At 45.6% G+C, this 22,443-nt stretch overlaps 1 protein-coding gene across 3 annotated transcripts in view; it reads left to right on the top strand.

Annotated features, from left to right (window-relative positions):
• Window positions 1–22,443, top strand: part of LRBA (LPS responsive beige-like anchor protein) — a 3,444,508-nt gene that overhangs the window by 2,797,602 nt on the left and 624,463 nt on the right. For all 3 annotated transcript variants that reach the window (XM_069631262.1, XM_069631261.1, XM_069631263.1), the window contains exon 46: window positions 19,498–19,617. In XM_069631262.1, the coding sequence (XP_069487363.1) occupies window positions 19,498–19,617 (120 nt within the window). The remainder of the gene's footprint in view (window positions 1–19,497; window positions 19,618–22,443) is intronic.

Below are 22,443 nucleotides of genomic sequence, written 5' to 3'. Positions count from 1 at the left end.
TTTACCTACCAACCCAGGGCTGTCCAAGAACAGGTATATAATGATAGGGTAAGTTCCCAATTTTTTGTTATCGAGGGGAACAATTCTCAAAAGGAAAAGTATCGGGAGAAAAAGGGTGCAGGTGCACAGAGAATTGATTACCCCTCTCTAATGGGACCTGCACCCTTTTTCTCCAGTAATCTTCAAAGCCATGGCGTCGATTTTTGGCGTCGACCAGGAGGATGATCAGGGGGACATTGATCCCATGTATACAGGGTTGGGAGATATATATTTTTGTGATGACCAAGCTGATCTTTTGGCTTTAGCCCAAGGGTTACATGATGCCAGCGGCCTGGACACGTCTCCAGATGTTGAATTGCAGCAGGGTCAGCCTTACCTGCATAAGTATGCTAAACATAGGACCTTGGTGGAAAAAGTAGTAGACACCTTAGGTTTGAAGTCCTCTTCAGCAGCTATTCATGGCTACGAATTGACAGATATCCTGGATGAAGGTCCTGTGCTTGAACATAACATGCCAATTACCCCGGCAATTGTGGACCCCTAACCTCCTTGTGGCAGTATCCCTGCTCCATTCCCCCAGGAAACTCTAACTTCATGTGGAAGTACAGGCTGACAATGGGAGATCCATCTTTCCTGGCTTATCACCCTTCTCCAGAAGAGCTGCTTGTGCAGGCAGCCACAATTGCCACCAGACCTGCGGCATCCACTTCTAATCTGCCTCTGGACAGGGAGGGTAAAAGGTTGGATGCAATGGCCAAGAAGGTCTTTACTTCTGGCAGCATGGTGTTAAAAGCCACCAATGTGGCCTGTGGATTTGCAAAGTAATCCTTTTGGTTTATGGAAAGCCATGAAGTACACCCCGAAGGTGAAATGCATGATGGGTTTACACGGCTGGTGGAAGATGGGAAGGAGGTAGCCAAGCAGTCGTTGCAAACGGGCCTGGATGTGGCCGACTGCATTGGCCGTTCGTTGGGTTCGGCGGTAGTACTGAGAAGGCAAGTCTGTCTGAAAACGTCTGGCTTCTCCCTGAACATCCAGAATAGGCAATTGGACATGCCTTTTGAAGGATAGTTTCTTTTTGGCCAGAAGGCTGATGACTCCCTGGCAAAGTTCAAAGAGTCTAAAATAGCTGCAAAAAATCGCTGGGGCTAGCTGCACAGCCGGCCAAAGCTGCCTTCAGCTTTGCCTCTAGGGGAAGATGTTACAGGCACTATCTGCCTTATTTTGTACAGGGGGGTGGTCCTGTCCTCAAACATTTCTACTACAGTCGGTTGTTGTAGTAACAATTCTGATACTTCTCCATATTGGTGTTAATACAGCTACAAGAATATGCATCATTGGAGGAAGGCTCAAATCCAAGTACTGGAAAAACACTTATTGTGTCCTTTATTAATTAGGCCACATGTATGCACATTGGTAATTCGATGTAGAAAGTGAAAATGTACACATAGAAAAGTGAAAAATAAATAAAAACCTTGTCACCAGTTGAGTGAGTGGTAAAAACAAACACCACATGTATTGGAAATATTTAGTGCCTATTTCAATAACATTACATGTTCAGTGGTGACAAGTAGTCACTGGATTCAGCCTGTTTTTGTCCGTACAATCCAGAGATCTAAGGTAACTTTTAGAAATGTACACAAAATTGAACAAGGGGGTACATTTACAAAGTCAGTGCAGTGTGTTACCCCCACACTACCATATTCGTGCTGTGTTGTATTCCCTGTATGCAGTGTTGTAAAGTATTACATCATATTTGCCAACTGGGCAGTGTGCTATCACATTAACAACCAACATTTGCACAGCACAGTGCTTGTAGCTTCAAGAAACCTAAAAATAGGGTCTGCTAAAGGCAACGTCAACATAAAGATGGTAATGGAGAATTCAGGTCATCGCTCTGGGAGTTATAGAATCCAGGTGCGATGACATAAGACGTTTCGGCTGTAAGAGGATGGCAGCCTTCTTCTGGGGCCAGGTAAAGCAGCTCTCCCTATGAGTAAAAACAATATAAGGTATATCGTTGAATGTTCCAGAACCAGCGGGGTTGTGGTGGACATTGTCCTGGTTTCTTCCAAGGAGTGGGGTATCCACTGTAAGGTGATCTGTGAATGCAATACTGAGGATTCGATTGTATGTGTCTCTACCTTCAACACCAACACTTCATAACTTGGAGGGATCATTAAAAAACTCTGGCCCATCGTTCAGCTGAGCTTGCCAGAAGAACCTTTACCCAAAATGGCCCTTAACAGATCCAAAAATCGTAAAGATCTCTTGACCCATGCTAGAAACAAACGCAAGAACTCAAGATCTACTCTGTGGAATATGCGGGAAATCCACAGCCACCACCCACGTGGCAGTTGCTCAGTATGCAGCCAAACCAGAAAACTATGATCCTTTCCTATAGACGACAAAGAATGGGAAATTCGCCACTTTTCTAACTGTAAGACATCTAACGTCATCTATCTTATTGAATGCCCCTGCCATCTGAGATACATGGGTCAAACGTCTAGGCCAGTCAACAAAAGAATAGGAGAACACAAGTCAAGGATTAGATGCAAAACACATAATGCACCCTTGGTTTCACACTTGGAGTTCCGACACAACTGTGACTCCTTTAAATGGTCGGTAGTAGACAAGGTTACTAACTGTTCTAATACCACCAAAGCTTTGAATCACAAAGAAGCGTGGTGGATATTCAAATTACAGACCACCACGAAGGGTCTTAATGAGCTTACCCCCTTTGAATATCTGTAAGATTATTGAATTTATACTTGTACAGCGATCTACTCACCAGCCCATGGCATTCCTATGGCACAATACTACACACCAGGGCATTTCCAGCACCCCCTTGGGACCGGGAGGCCGCTCCACGGCGCGCCACTTGCAATGAATCCCATCTGCACAATCGGCCCATTGAGCTACCCACAATTACTGTCACTTGATTCCGCTGAATAGTGCCCTCCACATAGGGGACATGGCTTGGTGTGTCCTCCTTAGCCTCATTATAGCCTTAGTCACCCATGGCATTCACTTGCTGGCCAGGCAGCACCAGTACCTTTCGAACCCTGGTTACGCTCCCAGGCCTAAGCACGGCGCTATGCTGCTGTACTCGACCTTCATTTCCTACAGTGCCCTCCTAACAGACACCAGAGCTTTTTGTGGTCCATCAGCGGACAGTACACCCCCTTTACTGGCTTTATTTCAGCTTTAGTCACCCCAAAGCAGCTCTCACTATTCACTTTCCAGTCGATATCCATCTTGCGTCCACGTCACCTTGGCAACTGTACTCGTACGCCCCAGCGCATGCGCAAGGCGCCGACACTTACCCGGAGCGCATGCGCACTTCTAATACCGAACACAGCTCTCTCCGTAGTGAACGCGAGCTCCATGACTGTCCGTTTGCAGCGTGCACGGATCGCACGGAAGTGCTAGGTGAGACCCCCGCTTTTGGAAAAGCTTCCTTTTCACTCACCCTGTTCCCGATCCCGCACCAAACCGTATGATGTGACTCATAGCCAGTGTGGGCATTTTTGTCTTCTCATCCCGCTCCCCCAAATCAGACTCCAGACCTCCAGGCTGGATCCAATCTCCTGTCCCTGAGTGTGATCCCTCACCATGGGAGCAGCGCAGAAAAACGCCCAGCACCCCAGCAAATATAAGGTACCCGCATCTCTTCTTTTTTTTTTTTTTTTTTTTTTTTTTTTGTTGTGTGCTGTTCCTACACATGACTAAAACCACTATTGGTGTTCTGCATTCACAAATCACCTTACAGTAGATACCCCACTCCTTGTAAGAAACCAGGACAATGTCCACCACAACCCCGCTGGTTCTACCAATAAGCCCTTGAACCGCATCACTAATGAGCAAGGTTAGTGCTTGGGACCGAAGGGCCACCCCCCATTATAGCCTCTCACGGGTATTTTTAACATTCGTAGTTATGATCCACTTCCTGGAACATTCAACGATATACCTCTATATTGTTTTTACTGATAGGGAGACCTGCTTTACCTGGCCCCAGAAGAAGGCTGTCATCCCCTTAGAGCCGAAACGTCTTATGTCATCGCACCTGGATTCTATAACTCCCAGAACGATGACCTGAATTCTCCTTTACCACCTTTATGTTGACGTCGCCTTTAGCAGACCCTATTTTTAGGTTTCTTGAAGCTACAAGCACTGTGCTGTGCAAATGTTGGTTGTTAATGTGATAGCACACTGTCCAGTTGGCAAATATGATGTAATACTTTGCAACACTGCATACAGGCAATACAACACAGCACGAATATAGTAGTGTGGAGGTAACACACTGCACTAACTTTGTAAATGTACCTCCTTGTTGAATTTTGTGTACATTTCTAAAAGTTACCTTAGAACTCTGGATTGTACAGACAAAAACAGGCTGAATCCAGTGACTACTTGTCACCACTGAACATGTAATGTTATTGAAATATGCACTAAATATTTGCAATACATGTGGTGTTTGTTTTTACCACTCACTCAACTGGTGACAAGGTTTTTATTTATTTTTCACTTTTCTATGTGTACATTTTCACTTTCTACATCGAATTACCAATGTGCATACATGTGGCCTTATTAATAAAGGACACGATAAGTGTTTTTCCAGTACTTGGATTTGAACCTTCCTCCAATGATGCATACTCTTGTAGATGTATTAACACCAATATGGAGAAGTATCGGCATTGTTACTACAACAACCGACTGTAGTAGAAATGTTTGAGGACAGGACCACCTCCCTGTACAAAATATTAGTCTAGCCTTTCCGTCCTGCCCGACCATAGGCTATCCCTTTTGTTACAAAACTATCTGCCTTATGCCAGAAAAGTGCAGCTCCCACAGGCCAGGCAGGGGCAGAGGTGTTTCTCAAGTCCCAGAAGGGGCATAGGGGCTTCTAGAGGCCAGAGGCCAGCAAACGGTTACAGTGGCGGCACCCCCCTCTAAGCCACTTTGATTTCCCCTCCCACGACTTGCCGGTTGGTGGATGGTTGGCAGAACATTGGCCCCACTGACAGGAGATTACATCCGACGCCTGGGCCCTGCAGCTCGTTTGGTGGTGTTATTGTCTGCCCTCCTTAACAAAACCACTGTACAGGCCCCCACTGCCTATAATTCAACCGGGACAGGAGCTCGAGGAAGAACTGCAAGAACTGTTGTCAAAGGGTGCTGTGCAAGAGGTACCTCCCAAGCAGGCAGGGTTGGGTTGCTATTCCCGGTATTTCCTGTTGCCCAAGAAAGGAGGAGGTCTCCTTCCCATTCTGGATCTCAGGGCCTTGAACAGGTTTCTGAGGAAAGACTAATTCAGGATAGTGACGTTGAGAGTAATTCTCCACGCTCTTGAATTTCAGGGCTGGCTGTTGTAAGTAGATCTGCAGGATGCTTATTTCCGTGTGCCCATACATCGCAAGCACAGGAAGTTCTTAAGGTTCCTCACAGGGGACAAGCACTATCCGTTCAAAGTGCTTCTCTGACTTGGCCTCCGCTCCAAGGGTCTTCAAGCTTATGGCGGTAGTCACGGCTCACCTCGGGAGATCCAGGGTCCATGTATTCCTGTACCTGCATGACTAGCTGGTCCAAGGGTAGTCAGCAGGGCAGGTCTTGTCTCATCTGGAGGACACCTGTCTTCTACTGCACAGGATGGGCTTCTCCCTGAACTTGAAGTCCCATGTGATGCCAGTCCAAAGGCTCTAGTTCATCGTAGCAGTCTTAGACTCCTGGGTGGGGACGGCCTTCCCTCCCGAAGAGAGAGTCGGCAACATAGTACAGATGGTACACTTGTTCTGGAATCACGCCCCCTTACCAGCAGCTTCCTTCCTCCGCCTCTTAGGTCTCATGGCCTCCTGTATTGCCAAAGGCCAGGCTGTGCATGAGATCCCTTCAATGGCTCCTAAGAAGACAGCAGTCACAGTACCTCAGAACACTCACAGATCCTCTCAAGGTGTCCAGCAAAGTGGTCCACGACCTCAGCTGGTGGACCGACCGCAGCAATCTTTTTGTGGGGGAACCCTTCTGGCCTCCTTGGCCCCAGGCCCGGGTAGCCACTGATGCATCTCTGAAGGGTTGGGGCACTCCCTGCAAAGATTTGCTGGCGAGTGGTCTTTGGTGAGCAACAGAAGCCAGTTGGCACATTAACAGGCTGTAATTGCGAGCCATCAGGCTAGCCCTGAGGGCTTTCGCCCCGTCTCTCAAGGGGAAACATGTCCCGATTCTTACGGACATCACGGTGGCCATGCACTACCTGAACAAGTAAGGTGGCATGCGCTCCCTTCCCCTCTGCAGACAGGCAATGCAGCTGTGGTTCTGGTTGCTGGAGAATTGGATTGTGGTCTCGGCAGTTCATATGGCGGGGTCAGTGAACCGTTTGGCAGATGCTTTGAGCAGGCAGAGCACGGTCTAACATGAGTGCGAAGTGTGCCAAGAAGTCCTGAAAGAGGTCTTGTCGTTCTGTGCGCTGGGGGACACGTTTCTGGTGGATTGGACCTTCCCTCTCCACTAGGTCCCCCGCATCCCCAAATTACCCTAATTCCATGGGCTCTCAGGAGGTTGAAGAGATGTTGAGCAACCATTATCTTGATCACCCTTGTCTGGACGAGAACGTGGTACTGCAATCTCTTGGATCTGTCTGCCTCGCAGTGTGCCTCGGCACTCGGATCTCCTGATTCAGTTGGAAGGTTGGATATCCATCTGACTCTGCAGTCCCTCAACCTATATGCGTGGCTCTTGAGAGGATGAGGGATGATGACTGGGACATCTCAGAGGATGTACCAAGGTGTTGCTGGCTGCATGCAGACCGTCAACAAGATCTCTGTATGCATGCAGGTGGAGAAGATTTGAGGCGTGGTGCAGGGAACAGGAGATCGATCCCATCTCTTGTCCCACTACTACACTTATGGAGTTCCTTCTGGCACTGGCCTCAGCAGGCCTACAGGTTACGACATTCAAAGTATATTTGGCGGCAAGCTCCCATGCCTTTGTTTTTTTGGGGGGAAAGTTGCTCTTAAAGTCAGACCTGGCTTTCTCTCGAAAATGATTTTTGAGTTCCACCTCTCTGTCCATAGATTTACCAGTCTTCTACCCTCCACCCCACCTCTCTAAGGAGGAGGAACGGTTCCATTGTTTAGATCCTAAAAGAGCCATGAAGTTTTACGTCGCTAGGACATCTGAGTTCTGAAAATCTGACCAGCTGTTCGTGGCCCATTCTTTGTCTCGCAAGGGCCTACCCGTGACAAAACAGTCTCTTTCACGATGGTTTATCCTTTGCATTGCGGAATGCTACCAATCTGCTGGTAAAGAGCGTCCCTCTGGGATCAGGGCACATGCCACAAGAGGAGTATCTGCTTCTACGGCCTTACAGAGGGGAGTCCCCATTAGGGACATTTGTCGTGCTGCCACATGGTTCTCCTTACGGCCATTTACCAGGCACTATTGTCTGGATGTTGCCCGTGGGGCGTATGCATGTTTTGGTAAAGCAGTGCTGCAAAATCTGCTACTGTGGCACTCTCAGCGCACCTCTGTCATCGGGTGCTGGGAAATGGATATACGAGTTAGAACAAATGATAGGAGGAAACATGCTGGCCATAGGGGACATTAAAGGTCTCCTGGCAGCTATTCTTGGGGAGAGAGCTGATGATATATGGAGGACAGCGGGGTATTCAAGTGTGACAGCACAAAACACTGCACATGACGAAGCACTGTTTAGCAATTGCAGCACAGATGTTTGTAGGGCTCTAAGGGTACAGTACCCCAATACATCAGACATGGGTGTAATCATGTCGCGTAAAATGAAGACCGCAGTGCTTACATTCAGGATATTCAGGAGAAATGGCAGCTTGAAACTCGAGAGCCGTGGAGAAAAACGGTGGCATTATTTTACCACATTTTATGTCAAGGGTTGCCTGAGCCAGTGCAGAGACAGATGAAGAAACATGTGGGAATGGAAGCAAACCATGGGCTGAGATACAGCCGACGATGGTGCTTCACTGTCGGCTATTGCAGGAGAAAAATAAAAAGAAAGATGAGGCTAGGAAAATTGAGGAAGTCACGTTAGTTTAGAAGAAATTGTCAAAATATGCCATTGAAGGGGCGATAGTTATGAGAGGCGAAGGATTGGAAATGCAAGAGGTAATGGGTACATAACAGGCAAATAATCGGCGCATGGTGGACTAAGGTGGATATGGGTTTGTTCCATGAGGCAGAGGTATGGGCTATAGAGGAAGAGGAGGATTCCAAAATAATCAAGGATGGTTTCAGAATACACAGAATGAGAGGCAGAGCACCCAGGGAGGATTGAACCAAGGAGCACTTGTCAGGCGAACACCCCCAGTATGTTGGACTTGTGGGATGACAGGGCACATTGCCCGCGTATGTGGGAGCCAAGGGAATGTACAGAATGGCTAATTCTCAAGAGGGAGGGCAGTTTATCCTCCACAATATAGCACACAAATTAGGGAAGGGTTTGCCCAAAATCACACAGTATTTCAGACACAAGCGCCGTGAGTAAAGCAGGTACAACAGCCAGAGCAAGTGCAAATGAATCTGCCACAAGGGCAGTCGCAACAAGCCCCCATGCAGACACAGCAGTATACAATAACAGGACAAGTACTGACACCCGGAATAGGAGGTGGCACTGTGGTAGGAGGGAATCCTTTCACAGGTATGGGGGTGAGCCTGTACCTGCAATAGGACAACTCGCAGGGTGACTTGATGTGTTCAGTACTATCTGTGACACTAGACTCCCAAGAGGAACCAAGGGTCGATGATAGGAGGCAAATCCTTTTCTTTTCTAGTAGACACTGGAGCTACTTGCTCATGTATACGAGAGGGAAAATATCCAATGCTGGGAATCGCCATGATTGCTCAACGGTTCTCTGGAGCTACAAGTAGAGTTCCTTTTACTGACAAATTACTGGTCTCTATAGGAGAATAGGAGAATGTGACATATCTGTTCCTTTGTTATATTCACGACAGACACCAGTTAACTTTTTGGGAAGAGATTTGATGACAAACTTAACATGACAATTTCATTTACTGATCAAGGGATGGCGTGCTCCACTCCAGGAATACACTATTTAACCGTGGGCTACCTGGCTTAGTGGGGGAAATTGTGTGAATACCTGCCGAGTTCTTGTTCCGACCACAAATACCTATGGACGAAGAGGTGGGACAGACAATCCCTATAGAATTAGAAGCAGCATAGTTCTAAGGGAAATGGCGATGCTCGAAGAAATGGACGATGAAGGAAGACCATGGAGAAGAGTAATAGCTGTCGCGGAAGGGTACAGACTGACTGACATCACTGATGATGACATGTTTAGGGAAGGTCAAACAGATGATGAAGTGGTGTTCTTTATGAGCATCACATACTGGATAAAAATAGAAAAGAGGAAAGTCTCACAGTGAATGGTAATAATGCAGCAGCGTCCAGCATATTTTCAGGAACACTTGGAGAAGGTGCTGAGTTTCCTTTGGACTACAGAACCTTATGACGTAGGTCTATTAAAAGGAGTAGGGGGGAATAAAAACAAAACTGAAGCCAGGAGCGATTTTACCTCGAGCAAGACAGTACCCCATGTCTCGAAAGGCTGAGGGTATATTTCAGACTATCCCAGCACAGATGAAACAAGGTATTCTGGTGCCATCGGAATCATTGTGTAATACTGCAGAATATCCGATCAAAAAATCTAAAGGAGGGTTGTGGATATTTATACAAGATATAAGACTGATTAACCAGATTGTAGATGCAGAGGCGACGATACTATGCAGTATCCCAGTGGAAGCTCGATATTTCATGGTGATCGATTTGAAGAATGCGTTATTCTCGATCCTGTTGCTCAAAGACACGCAAGACTTGACTTCCTTTACGTTTTTGACAAATTCGACTGAAGCATACTTGTTTGCCCCAGGGGTACTGTGAGTCCCCATCAATCTGTAACAGAGTCCTACAGATGGATCTAGGCACTATTGTTCTTAAGGGTGCCGTGATACAGTACGCAGATGACATTTTAATTTGTAGCACCACAGAAGATGATTACGGACCAGATTCTATTCAGTTGATGACTGTTCTAGCAGTTAAGGGATACAAGGTAGATGAGGAGAAGTTAAAATATTGCCAAGAAGAGATGTTCTGCATAGAGCAGGTGATTTCGCATGAAGGAAAGTAGGTGAAACCTGAAAGGGCTGAGGCAATTATGAAAACCACAAAGCCAAATACAGTGATACAAATGCAACAATGTCTGGGGCTATTCAACGATGTTAGAGCCTGGGTGTTTGATTACTGTTTATACACAAGACCCCTTTTGCAAGCTTTAAAGAAGGCACAAGTGAATAAGGTAAAAATACAGTGGACTGAGGAAATGGAGGAGGGGTTTGAGGAGTTGAGAAAAGCTATTTGCACAGCCCCTGTTTTAGGAATACCTAATTATGCAGAGAAGTTTTATTTGTTTTCGCACACAAATGGGACAGTCATGACAGCAGTGCTTACACAGAGCACTACATTAGGGTACAAGCTTGAGCATACTACAGTGGGATTTTAGACCCAGTTATGAGAGGACACTTGCCTTGCAGCCGCTGGGTTCACCAATTGAGAAGTCTACAAGTATAGTTATGGGCTGCTCTATAACTCTCTTCATAGAGCATGCTCTGTTTGCTATTTTAGCGAAACCCAAATGTACATTAACATCTCAAAGAGCTTCAGCATATGAGGTGATGATTTCTAACCCGACAATTCAAATTGTCAGATGTAAAATAGTGAATCCTGCCATATTCATAGCTGAGCCAGTAGCAGAAGGTAATCAGTTACATGACTGTGCTAATTATGTTGGATTTTATGATGGAATACCCTGTGTGAAAGAAAATGCCTTAGCAGAAGGGGAGATTCTCTTAATTGATAGTTCTTCAAAAATTGATCAGACTAGTGGCAATAGCACACAGATAAAATGGAGAATTTTAAGTTGTAGCAAGTGCAAGGCTACCATCTCACTTGTCAGCACCAGCAGCAAAATAGGTACTGCTTATTGTCGCGCTTGAGAAACACAAAGGACAGGAAGTGATGGTGTACAGTGACTCCGCCTATGTGACGTCAATCGTACATGTAGGGCTAGCATGTTGGAAAAGGTGGGGTTACCTCAGTGCGGACGGCACTCCAGTGTAGCACTCATCCTTATTGTACAGGCTTATTAAAGCAGTACAACTCCAGTGGCCATAGCGGTCGTTAGGTGCGCAGCTCACACTAAGCAAACAGATTTTATCTCTTGCGGGAACGAAGCCGCAGATGTAGAAGCCAAAAGGGTTGCATATTTTCTAGATGTTTCGAGTTTTGATACTCCAAATGTTAAGGAAAAGGTAGTCACGACTATGGTAATACAAGAAGGGTTTAATAAATTGTCAATGACCCAATTAATGGAAATTCCAGGGAGTGCACCATGGGAAGAGCAGGAACTTTGGAAACAAAGGGGGTGTTCTTTATCCCCCACAGAAGCATTATGGTGGCAAGATAGCACAGGAAAGCCAGTGATGCCAGTAGCATTATTAAAGGTTGCGCTTCAACAGCTGCATTACCCTGCACATGTAACTAGGGAGAGTCTTGCTGCTACAATTGCAGAAGACTGGTTCATTCCTAATTTGTTAGAACATGTGGCATTCTTTATGGCAAATTGCATCATGTGTCAAAAGTGTACTGCTGGGCATACACTGAGAACAATTAGAGGTAGCTCGACCAACTGGTCCATTTCAGCATTTATATATTTGACTATGTCATTATGCTGCAGGTGTGTTACGGGTTCAGGTATCTATTAGTGGTGATGTCCCATCTTCAGGTGGATCAAGGCAGGTCCATGTACACACCCTGATGCCATTTGTGCAGCAACGTTTCTAGCACGAGAAGTCTTTCCAAGGTGGGGTGTGTGCGCAAGTCCTGAGATCCGACAGTGGGCCACATTTTGTTAATGGGGTTTTTGAACAAATATGGCTCTTATTAAATATTAAACACCATTTTACATTCACAAGCAAACAGGATATTTTTTATTTTATTTTATTTTTTTGATTTGTAAAGGGCACTACAGCCCAGGGGCATCAAGGCGCTGTTGCAAGAAAGTGCCTTAGTTATAGGTAAGAGGGCCTTGCTCAGGGTTACAGAGAGCGAAAGCCTAACATAATGAAGTGAGGCAATTGCATAGGTGGTTGTGCTGTTACATATATCTTACATACATATCATACCTTAGCCGATAGGGTTTCAAAGCATGGTTAGAGATAGCATACAACACTAGAGGGCACCAAGGCCAATCGGGCCCAGTTTATACAAACAACAGAGTTTTGATGGCTTTCCGGAAGGCTGTGTACGAGTCAATGCTTATCAGGTACAGTGGAAGGGCATTTCAGTGGGTCGCGGCAATGACAGGGAAGCTAGATCCTCCAGCGCGAGTCCTAGGGGTCTTAGGAATGGTGATTCTGTTTGTGTATGTGGCTCTTGTGGGCCTATCTGTAGTCTGTTTGGCAATTCTCTGTGATAGGTAAAGGGGGGCAGTTTTGTGGAGACATTTGTGTGTGAGGGTGAGAGTTTTGAAAATGATGCGTTCCTTGATGGGGAGCCAATGGACTAGTTTTCTGGTTGCTGAGATATGTGAGAGACTCAACGGCCTCCTTGAAGAAAGGGTTGCCAAGATTAAATTGACTTTGAGGAAGGGATGCTATATTTCCTACGCTTAGCTTTATATGCCCTTCGGAATGAGCCTGGTTCAGACCATCACCTCACCTCTCACAAACTAGTGACAGGACGGCGAATTAGAACGCAACTTACACTTCCGTCCAGGAATAGAAGTAATGCCCAGGGTGATGAACTGCATAATTATTTGACAGAAGCAAGACAAGAAGAGGAATTGCAGCATGTGCAGACCCGATCAATGACAAAGGACGACGATAAGACGACTGGCTGATAATGCAGATTTTGCATTTGGACTAAGGTTCAAACAGGCACTCCTTATAGATAATTTATCAGGAGTGCAAACCCTTGCTGAGAATCTTAGGTATTTTGAAAAAGTAACCTTAGAGATACATTGAAACATCAGAATTATGCCTAAAGGTCAGTTCTTGATCAGAAATTGGAAACAATCTCAGTATCCAGATTCATTTCATGGTGCATACTTGTTCTAAGAAGTTAACTCCTATGGTTCTCACTGACAGTGATGCGCACAGGCTTGTGCTGGCTGTTTTTGTTTTTATGCTTCAAACTTATCCTGCTCTTGTCATAAGAGATGTTGATATTCACACTTTTTTACAAGATCCTAAGAATGGCCCTTTGTTTAGAAGGCTCCTCATTGATATTATTGAAGAGATTTTGCAATTGTGAGTATAAAGAATTTTGACAAATTGTGTTAAAAATGAGAAATTTGGAAACTGGCACAGTTTCAGAGGATAAACAACAAATACTGAAATGTCACAGAAGGTGGTTTCTTATGTTTCGGTTTATAATGTATGCCTGCACGATCACCCTCTTTGTCTTTCTATTTCTTCACTTTCACAGTCTCTATCACATTAGTACTCTTACTGAGACAGAAGCTCTCATGGTTCCTCCTACCACAATAACTTCTCTTGATTTAGTTAATCCCACTGACACAGAGGTCCCTAAGATTTTCCCCAGGGGAAGAACTGCTCTTGATGTGCTTTGTGAGTATTACACAATGTATGCATTTGGGAGACATAAGAGTAGTGCAGAGGAAGATAATGAGGGGATAAATGCCTATCTAGATAATGCAGCACACGTGGGATCAACACATGAAAAATGTGGGGGAAAGGACATCTAGGGAGAGTTGCTACGTCTGCATTCTCGTACCCTATGCCATGAATGCAGCACAAACTTTAATTTCCAGAGAGATTCCAGAACACGATGCCTGGTGCCTTGTTCATCTTGCAGTATGTATGACCCGAGGACAATTTCAGGTAAGTTGGGCTACTCTGCGATGGAGATTGAAATGGTCATTTCCGTTCCAGGATGATTATATCAAGAATTCACAGATGGAAAAGCAACCAGGATAGGGAGAGCAAGATGCTTGTGTATCCTGCAGACAGGAAGAAGTTGTTATGAAAGGCATGAAGAGAATGGAATGCCCCGATATAACTGAGATAGCGGGATCACCTGGATGTTGGGAACAACTCAAGTCTTATTCTATGGACAAGTAAAATCCAAGAAGGGATGGGAAGCAGGACTTCTGTCCTGTGCAGCTCATCTACTGAAGTCAGAATATGTGCAAGAGGTACAAAGAGTAAACAATGGATGTTGGAAGTCATGGGCGAAGCATGCCAAACTGCTGACATGGGTAGAAAATGTATCAGGCCCAATGATGGTGATTCCATTGGCAAATGCAACATTGTGTTTCCGAAGAGAAGGAAGAAATCATCTGGTAGATACAGGCTTCAAAACTACAGTTAATGTCTCTAGAATGGGAGCAGGGACAGCTTGTCTAATGGATCGATATTGGGCTTGTGGGCCTATGACCTGCATGTAGCTGCCCAAGGATTGGGGAGGAACGTGTTCCTTGGTGCTCATCCATGTTCCAGCATTAGTAATTCCTCAGATTGACCTGAACATTGGAGAATTTCCAAAAGTAGATGCCCATTTGAGAAGGAGATCATTGCTTGAATTTCTCAATCGAACCAGAAGAGAGAACTACTTATCACCTAAGTCGAAAGAAACCTTTGAGGCCATTTCCTATGAGCGCAGGTTGCTTAGCCAGACGGCTTTGATATTGAAAACCATATTCATGCCTGGTATCCAGACGATGGCCAATGCCAAATGGCTGCAAATTACCAGATTGGAGCTTCTGCAGACAATCAACACCACCATAAAGGGATTCAATGCTATCGAGGAATAGTTAAGGGCCATACAACTAATGACCCTACAGAACAGACATGTCCTTGACATGATCACAGTGATGGAAGGATGAGTTTGCTCCAAAATCGGCCCATCATGTTCCACGTACACACCTTCTCACGATGACGAGAATGGGACCTTAACAGAGGCCATAACATTGTTGACGAACCTGCATACCAAGATTGAAGATGAGACAGAGAGGACATTATAGATGACAGTTGGTTTGCGTCCATATTCTCATGGATTCCGCAGTGGATGGCAAACATCTTCAAGTTTCTTAGAGTATTATTGCTCATGGTGATGTTTGGGTTCTGCATAATCAAGATAATAATTGCCTAGTGCAAGAAAACAGCAAAAAAAGGCTGTAGGAATGAAGATCATGGTCGATGTTGAATCAGGGTTTCGACCCAAGGAATTGACTGATAAAGATGTCAGGAAATATATAGAGGCCAGCATTGTAGCACCTGAAGGAACAAACATTCCTATATCCAAAGAATCTTAAGTAGTACGTGGGATGATGGCTCTATTGTAATCAAATGGATGGTGCAGCTACATGACCTGGAGTGTGGATGACCATGTTAAATCAGCTGGCACCCTGAAGGGGGTGATGAAGATCTGGACTCCAAGAAGCATTTCTTCAAGAGAAAATATCAAGATGTAGAAACTGGTGAAGAGGTGGTCGATGGATCGACCAGAGGGGGGAGGGTAGAGGAGCAACTGAATGCCTCTGCAGGAAGTCCTGCCCCCCCTACTTCCAGTGTGTTGGGAGCCTGAGATCGTGCCATGCCTGACACCAGCAGTTGTGACCATACCACAGAGAATATTCGAAAGAAGATACCCTCTGAGAAAGCCCTATCAAATGTATTCCTAAAGAGATGATAATCTGAGTGAGCAATTCCCCAAAGGAATATGAGAGAGAGCGAAAGATGAGCTAGTGACGTCACAAGAGACGAGCGTGATGCACTAAGACGTCTGGCTGAAAAGAATGCATGGACCCTATAGAAACTAATGATGAAGTTAAGAATCGAGTATATAACGACTGACCCTGAGGGAGTTGGAGGCGGATGAGCGAAGAGTCCGAGAAGGAAGATATTTAGGAAGAAAGAGTTGAATGTATTGAGGTCCCAGGCCCCAGAAGACCTTGTGGACAATGCAGAGAGGGTTTTGAACTTAATACTCGCCGCCACTGGGAGCCAGTGCAGAGATTTCAGTCCTGGAGAGATATGATCCCTGGGCCTGAGGCCAAGGACAAGTCTCGCAGTCCTGTTTTGGATGAGTTGCAGAGGGTGCAGAGTGTTGGCAGACAGATTTAGAAGGAGGCTGTTGCAATAGTCCAGCCTAGAGAGAACCAGAGCTCTGGAGACAGTGAGCTTCTGGGGGAAGGAAAGGAAAGGAAGAATACCTCTGAGGAGGTGAAGGTAGTAGTGTGACTTCTTAGAGACGTCAGAGATGTGAGGCGAGAAGGAGAGTGTGGAGTTGAAGTTGACCACAAGGTTTTTAGCCTCGCAGGTGGGAGCAGGAAGAGGGCCAAGAGAGGCCGGCCAAGGAGTGACCGGAAAGGAGGGAGCGGGTGTGCCGATGAGGAGAATCTCAGTCTTACTGGCATTAAGGCAGAGCACATTGGCGGCACACCACTCCTGGATAGCAGACAGTCAGTCAGAGATGAGAGACGGAGAAGAGGTAGCAGAAGGTAGCCTGAAAATTAGCTGAGTGTCATCCACATAGCACTGAAAGTTGGGGCAGAGAGCAGCAATGCGGTGGGCAAGAAGTGACAGGCATTGGTTGAACAGCCAGGGAGAGAGGTTGAATCTCTGGGGGAAGCCACTGGTAGAGATAGAGGAGAGGAAGGACTGAAGTTGGACCTGGGAGGGTCGATCAGAAAGGAAAGAAGTCAGCCACGCCAGGGCCTGACCAGTGATACCCAGGTTATCATGGAGACGGTTGAGCAGGATGACATAGTTTACTGTGTCAAAGGTAGAAGAGAGATCAAGTACGATGTGGACACAGGGGGTGTTGTAATCACGGTTTGAGAGCAGGTCTTCACAGAGCAGTTTCAGTGCTTGTGGCAGCTCTGAAGCCAGACTGATGGTCATGAAGGAAGATTAAGTTGGGACATGACCAGCGTTTCCAGTTGTTTGCCCAGGAAGGTAGTAATGAAGATTGGGCAATAGTTAGCTGGGCAGGATGGGTCGGCGGAGGGTTTCTTAAGAAGAGGGTGCACAAGGGAGTGCTTCAGGGGGGATGGGAAGACTCCAGTGGCGAAGGAGTGGTTGCAGAAGTTGGCCAGAGCAGGAGGCAGGGAGTCAATGTGGTCCTTGATGGTTTTGGAGGAACAGGGATGAACCTGTTTTGATGAGACTTTCATAGATCAGACTTGTCTAGAAACCTCATCTGGGGAGAACAGGGGAAATGCAGAGAAGGAGGGAGGAGAGGTGGCCGAAGTGCCAGAGGAAGAGCATGGAGTAGAGGGGGTGGGCGGAGAGGAAGAGAGAGGGGGCAGGATGTCCGGAGATTTAGAGATGAAATGGGAAGCCAGAGCCGTGCAGAGGGCCTGGGAAGGGACAGGAGAGGTAGAGACTGCAGCAGGATTGCCCAGTTCCTTGCATATTTTAAAGATTTCGGCCGAGTTGTTACATGCCACAGAGACGCCGGCTTGGATGTGCGCGCTCTTCTTGGTGGGGACAGAGAGCCGGTATTGCCTTTGGAGCAGGCGGCCGGCCAGTTTGTCAGCGGATGTACCAGAAGCACGCCATTTCCGCTCAGTCACCCTGCACTTGCGTTTGATGGTGACTAGGTCTGACTCATACCAGGAATTGCAATTGGCTTTGGGCTTCAAGCGGAACATTGATGATCCGATGGGGGTGTCATCTTGTCCTCTAACCCTCGCCTCGAGCTGCAGGTTTTTCACAGACACAGGCCCATGGTTCTCAGACAGCCAGGTGTTTTTGGGGTTGCCTGTTTACTCCTGACTCTCTCCTTGTGATGGGGAAAGGGCTTCCTGCCATGCTGGGTCCAAGGTCATTACCTCTGGGGCTGTTTCCTAGTGACGTTCGGCAGAGAAGCCCTATTCTGTTCCTTCACTCCTTTCCCCTTGCAATGGTTTCTCTAGTTTCCTCCATCCTATCTACTCATATGATAATCACTCTGCTCCCCGGTGTAATGGCACTGTTCCGTTCCTCCACCCACCTCTGCAAACTCACAATTCTTGCTGCATAAGGGAGTGCCACCCACTTCTCCCTCTCTCTAACCCATCAATGTTTCTTCTCTCTCCCAGTTGAATTTGTTTTGCTCCCCCTATCCACAACATACTCCTCTGTTGGTATCTCTCTTTCTCATCATCACTCTCATAAATCCAAGTCTCCTCTTTCCTCCTTTGCACAACTGTTCTCTATCCCTTATCTTTGGCTGCCTTCCTTCTTGCTGGCTGCCTTTTAAAGCATGGTCTCTCCTCCCCTTTGGTTGTGCTTAGGGTTATGGACCTGCACCTTTGGAGTATGGCTTGGGCTATCTTCTGACTGGGCTATGTGCTTTGGGTCACGTATGTGGGAAAGAGGCTGGCCCAAGCTTGCATTAAGGCCTGCCACCATTTTGTATTCCAGGATTGTCATGCACATGTGCGAGTTCTCCTTTCCTCCCCCCTAAACGTTGGTTTCCATTTCCTACTTTAACCTATGTACCTGTGCCTTAGCATGTGAATTGCAAGTCGGCAGACCCTCTAGTAAGCCTGTGGAGCAATCATGGGAAGGTAACAATTTTGTAACTCCCTTGATGTTCACCACAATGGGAGAAGGGATTTTGTTTACTTTCCTTTGCTAGTGTACCACACAAGTCAGTGTCATTTTGTCTGCATGCAATTTTGAATCTACGACTTCCCTGGTTTGCACTCATTGACTCATCATAGAATATGTTTCTTTCACCATCAGTGCTAAATGGAGACCTTTTTTTTCCTGCTTGCGAATGACTTTGAAATGTAGCAATTTGGTTTCCTTAAAGGGGAGGTTTCATTTCTTACACTGTGTTTGGGTCTGGCTAGAGAGAGGTTCAGGCTCCCTCTATACTATGAGGGTTTCTTCCCTGGGTTTTCTTTGGCCCTGGTGTTCTTGGGATCCTGAGCAGGGTCGAGTGATAGCAGGAAAGCCTACCTGTGGTTTTGCTTCATATATGCTCACAGCGTTCAACCTCAGTCTCCACTTACTCCCGAAGGTGTGTGTGCTAGCGAGGGATACCCTGACAAGACTCACTTGTGGTCACCCTGTCACAGATTTAAAGAGGTAATCCATCCAATCCAATGATTTATCAGATGTTTATAGATGCACTTGTTGCATCATGTTCAAATGATTACACTGCTTTCGCTTTGTGCAGAGTACCTTGGACAAAGCTGTTGTATATCTAAATTATAATCATTCGCTTTTAAGTAGTGCTTGCTGCCACATGTATTTCCATTGCTTAATCCTGTAAATTCCTTCCTAATATTATTGACTTCACCGTTACTCAAGGATGAGTACACTGTGTCAGTATTTTAACTTGTTACATGCAAGTTACCATTAGATCCCAGCAGCGAGTGCATTGCTCAGTTAGCTATCTGACAAGCATAATGAGTGCATATTTCTTGTTTTTTGCAGGAACCATTTACAACTTTCTTCCTGAACTTACAAGGTGGAAAGTTTGACCATGCTGATAGAACTTTTTCATCAATTTCAAGGGCCTGGCGAAATTCCCAGCGCGACACCTCTGACGTCAAGGTAAAGAATTATAAACCCATTTAATAAGGGGATATTTTTTCAAAAACAAATCAGCGTCACATTTTGCATAATTCTTAACTTCAATATTATCTGTATGCTTCTGAACTGTAAAGCACTGAGACAGCAAGAGTTTGTCGATTGGTTAAAAGGACATTGATCTAAAATGCAGGGTTCCATAATAGCAAGGGCAACAACATGCATTACTTGAATAAGTCACGATTGCTATATTACGTCACAATTTGCTCTAAAGCATGCCACAAATTAGTGTTGGTAAACATCATATAGACACATAGAAAATATATCTCACTATATGGAATGTGTTCTCTAGCTGATAAAAAAAGAGATGCTCACCGATTATACCTTTAAATGTCTGTTTAACTCCAGCATACTCATTTGTATTTTTTTGTAGGACCAGCAGATTTGCTGGGTACAAGGTCATTTGGTCAGTGTTTTAGGTCTTTGGCTTATAAAATGTGAAGGGCATCAGACAAATCCCTTGGTCACTAAATACACAGAATCACAAGACCTGTAATGGCTGTTCTCAATGTAAATTATAGTAAAGATATCAGCTAAAACATATTAACCATAGGGTGAGAAAGTGTAGGTGAGAGTCTGGACTTTGCTTCCAATGGATATATTCCTCCCACAGATTTATAATTTGAATCAAGGGTGTCAGTAGCTCTGACTGTGAGCGACCCGAGGGAGCCAAAATTAGGACCAACTTTAGAGACTATATCCCTCCCGAACCCTGAATCTTAAAAAGTGCCCAACCCCCTTACATTCTGAAGATCCATCTACAACCACAGGAGGGGAGCCCTCCAACTTTACATTTATTAATTTCCTCTGGCCATTCACGCTGAGCTACACCTCTGAAGTGCTCAAACCCTGTGGCTGGTTGTTTTTCCTCTTCCACCTCAAATATCCTGAAATCTTTTTACCTGGGTCACCCTAAGCATCTTGTGGAGTCTGGGCTTGAGCCCAGAGCACAGCTCCAATAGAGCAGGCCAAAGCAAAGCCACCGCTTGCAGGATAATGGCGCCATGGACACTGGCACTGACTGGATCCACCTCATGTACTCCGGACACCCTGTGATGCATTTTATGTGGAAGGAGGAATGGGTACGAGAGAATAGGACTCTTTTTCCAGAGTGGTGAAGCCTTTTCCTTTTTTTTTTTCCTCTTTTCTCCTGGGAGTTCGACCAATGCAAGTCAGGCTTCCTTTTCTCCTGGGAGTTCGACCAATGCATGTCAGGCTTAGATCAGGGAGTTTTAGATGGTGTATCCTGAGAGTATTTCTCCAGAGTAGCTTGTGAGGAGGCTAGAAAATATCTTGCCACTCAGTCTCTTACAACTTTGAGCATTGTTGTGATCCGATATTGTCATTTTTCTTTCTTAGACTGAAAAGGTGCAAGGACTATCGGTTAGCAGGCTCAGACTGAGACATAAAATTAACTCGTGCAACAATGAAAAAGTGGCTCACATTTGCAAAGAAGCGCTCTTCATTTATTTTTGAGACGGACTGTTTCAGTACTACCCGATGGAGACTCTTTGGTAAAAATGTATTTTAAAAACGGACTTTAAGCCATATTTGGTCACTAACACTGTGTATAACTACCAGCTGCTCATTGCAGCAACTCCTCAAACGGACTCAATTTGGGCCCAAAGAAGAGCCTACTCTAGCAAGTTCAGCCGGGCCTTTGGGCATTGCCCTAGCTAGTCCAGTTGTGTGGGTCTGGAGTGCTAATGCTCCCTACAGGTTTTTAAGTCTGATTAAAGCAGTGATAATGTCAGAAAAATGTATATCTCTGAGTGACTGATGACTAATTAAAAATGTTCCAGAGCGCATGATAAATGAAAAGAAAAACTACGGAAAATGGCACCAGACTCGGAGCCATTGCAGAGGTGTATCTAGAGCCGCGTAGCGCGATCTGGTAGCTGATGAAATAAAAATTACAGAGCTGACTGCAATAGGGAAAAACGTCTGAAGATTAGGAATCTGTGAGATGACCTAACTTCTCCATCAGAAAGAACATTACCAAAGGTAAATGTGTTCCTAATAGTATGTGCCCCTTGTGTGCAAGCAGTTCTGACATGGAATGTGTTATTTCTCTGCTAATGCACGTGGCATTGTGAAGGCTCCCTTTAATTAGTTGTCAATTTTGCCAAATATTTTGTTTTAATGGAAATTTGGACGCTCGACATCTACACCACTGAGCACTACTTACTCAAAGCACAAATACTCAGAGGCTGCTTAGAAGTCTCCAGAATGCTTAAAAAGAAGAGCAAGAAGCACCGAAAGCACTCCCATTCGAGCAGCAAATGTAGTCACTCATCCTCAAATAAAAAGAGAAGGCATCACAGAGCTTCTTCATCAGACTCTTCGCCTGACATAGAAAAGGCACGTTTTCCCTCAAACCCCATTTTGGAATTATAATTGGAGGATTTTAAATTAAAGATCTTTCTTTCAAGTAGGATCAACACCAGTCACTGTCATTTAGACCTCCTCGATGCTAAGCGCAGATGCTGCATAGACCTTGAAAGATCCGTTGATGTCGAAAATGGTGCCTGCTCAGAATTCGTTGTCCAGCAAAGTGCCATAGACAAGGTCTGAATTTACAAGGACCTTCCAAATCAATTTTCAATGATGTAGGAGACCTGATCCCATTTAGACTTGTACCCTTCAATGCACCCAGACTTCTCAAATGAGTTAATTTCAGAGGAAGCAAGAATAGCCGATTTGGCTATTGACCTGACGGATGCGAGTTGCCAGGAGTGAGTTGCCTGAACTCCACCCTGCCGTCAAATATGACATAGATAAAATATTTAG

This window comes from Ambystoma mexicanum, chromosome 6q (assembly GCF_040938575.1).
Source record: "Ambystoma mexicanum isolate Mex_15411 chromosome 6q, UKY_AmexF1_1, whole genome shotgun sequence".
In the NCBI taxonomy this organism is placed as follows: Eukaryota; Metazoa; Chordata; class Amphibia; order Caudata; family Ambystomatidae; genus Ambystoma; species Ambystoma mexicanum.
The sequence above is the reverse complement of the archived record's forward strand: the minus strand, read 5'-3'. Positions and strand labels throughout refer to the sequence as shown.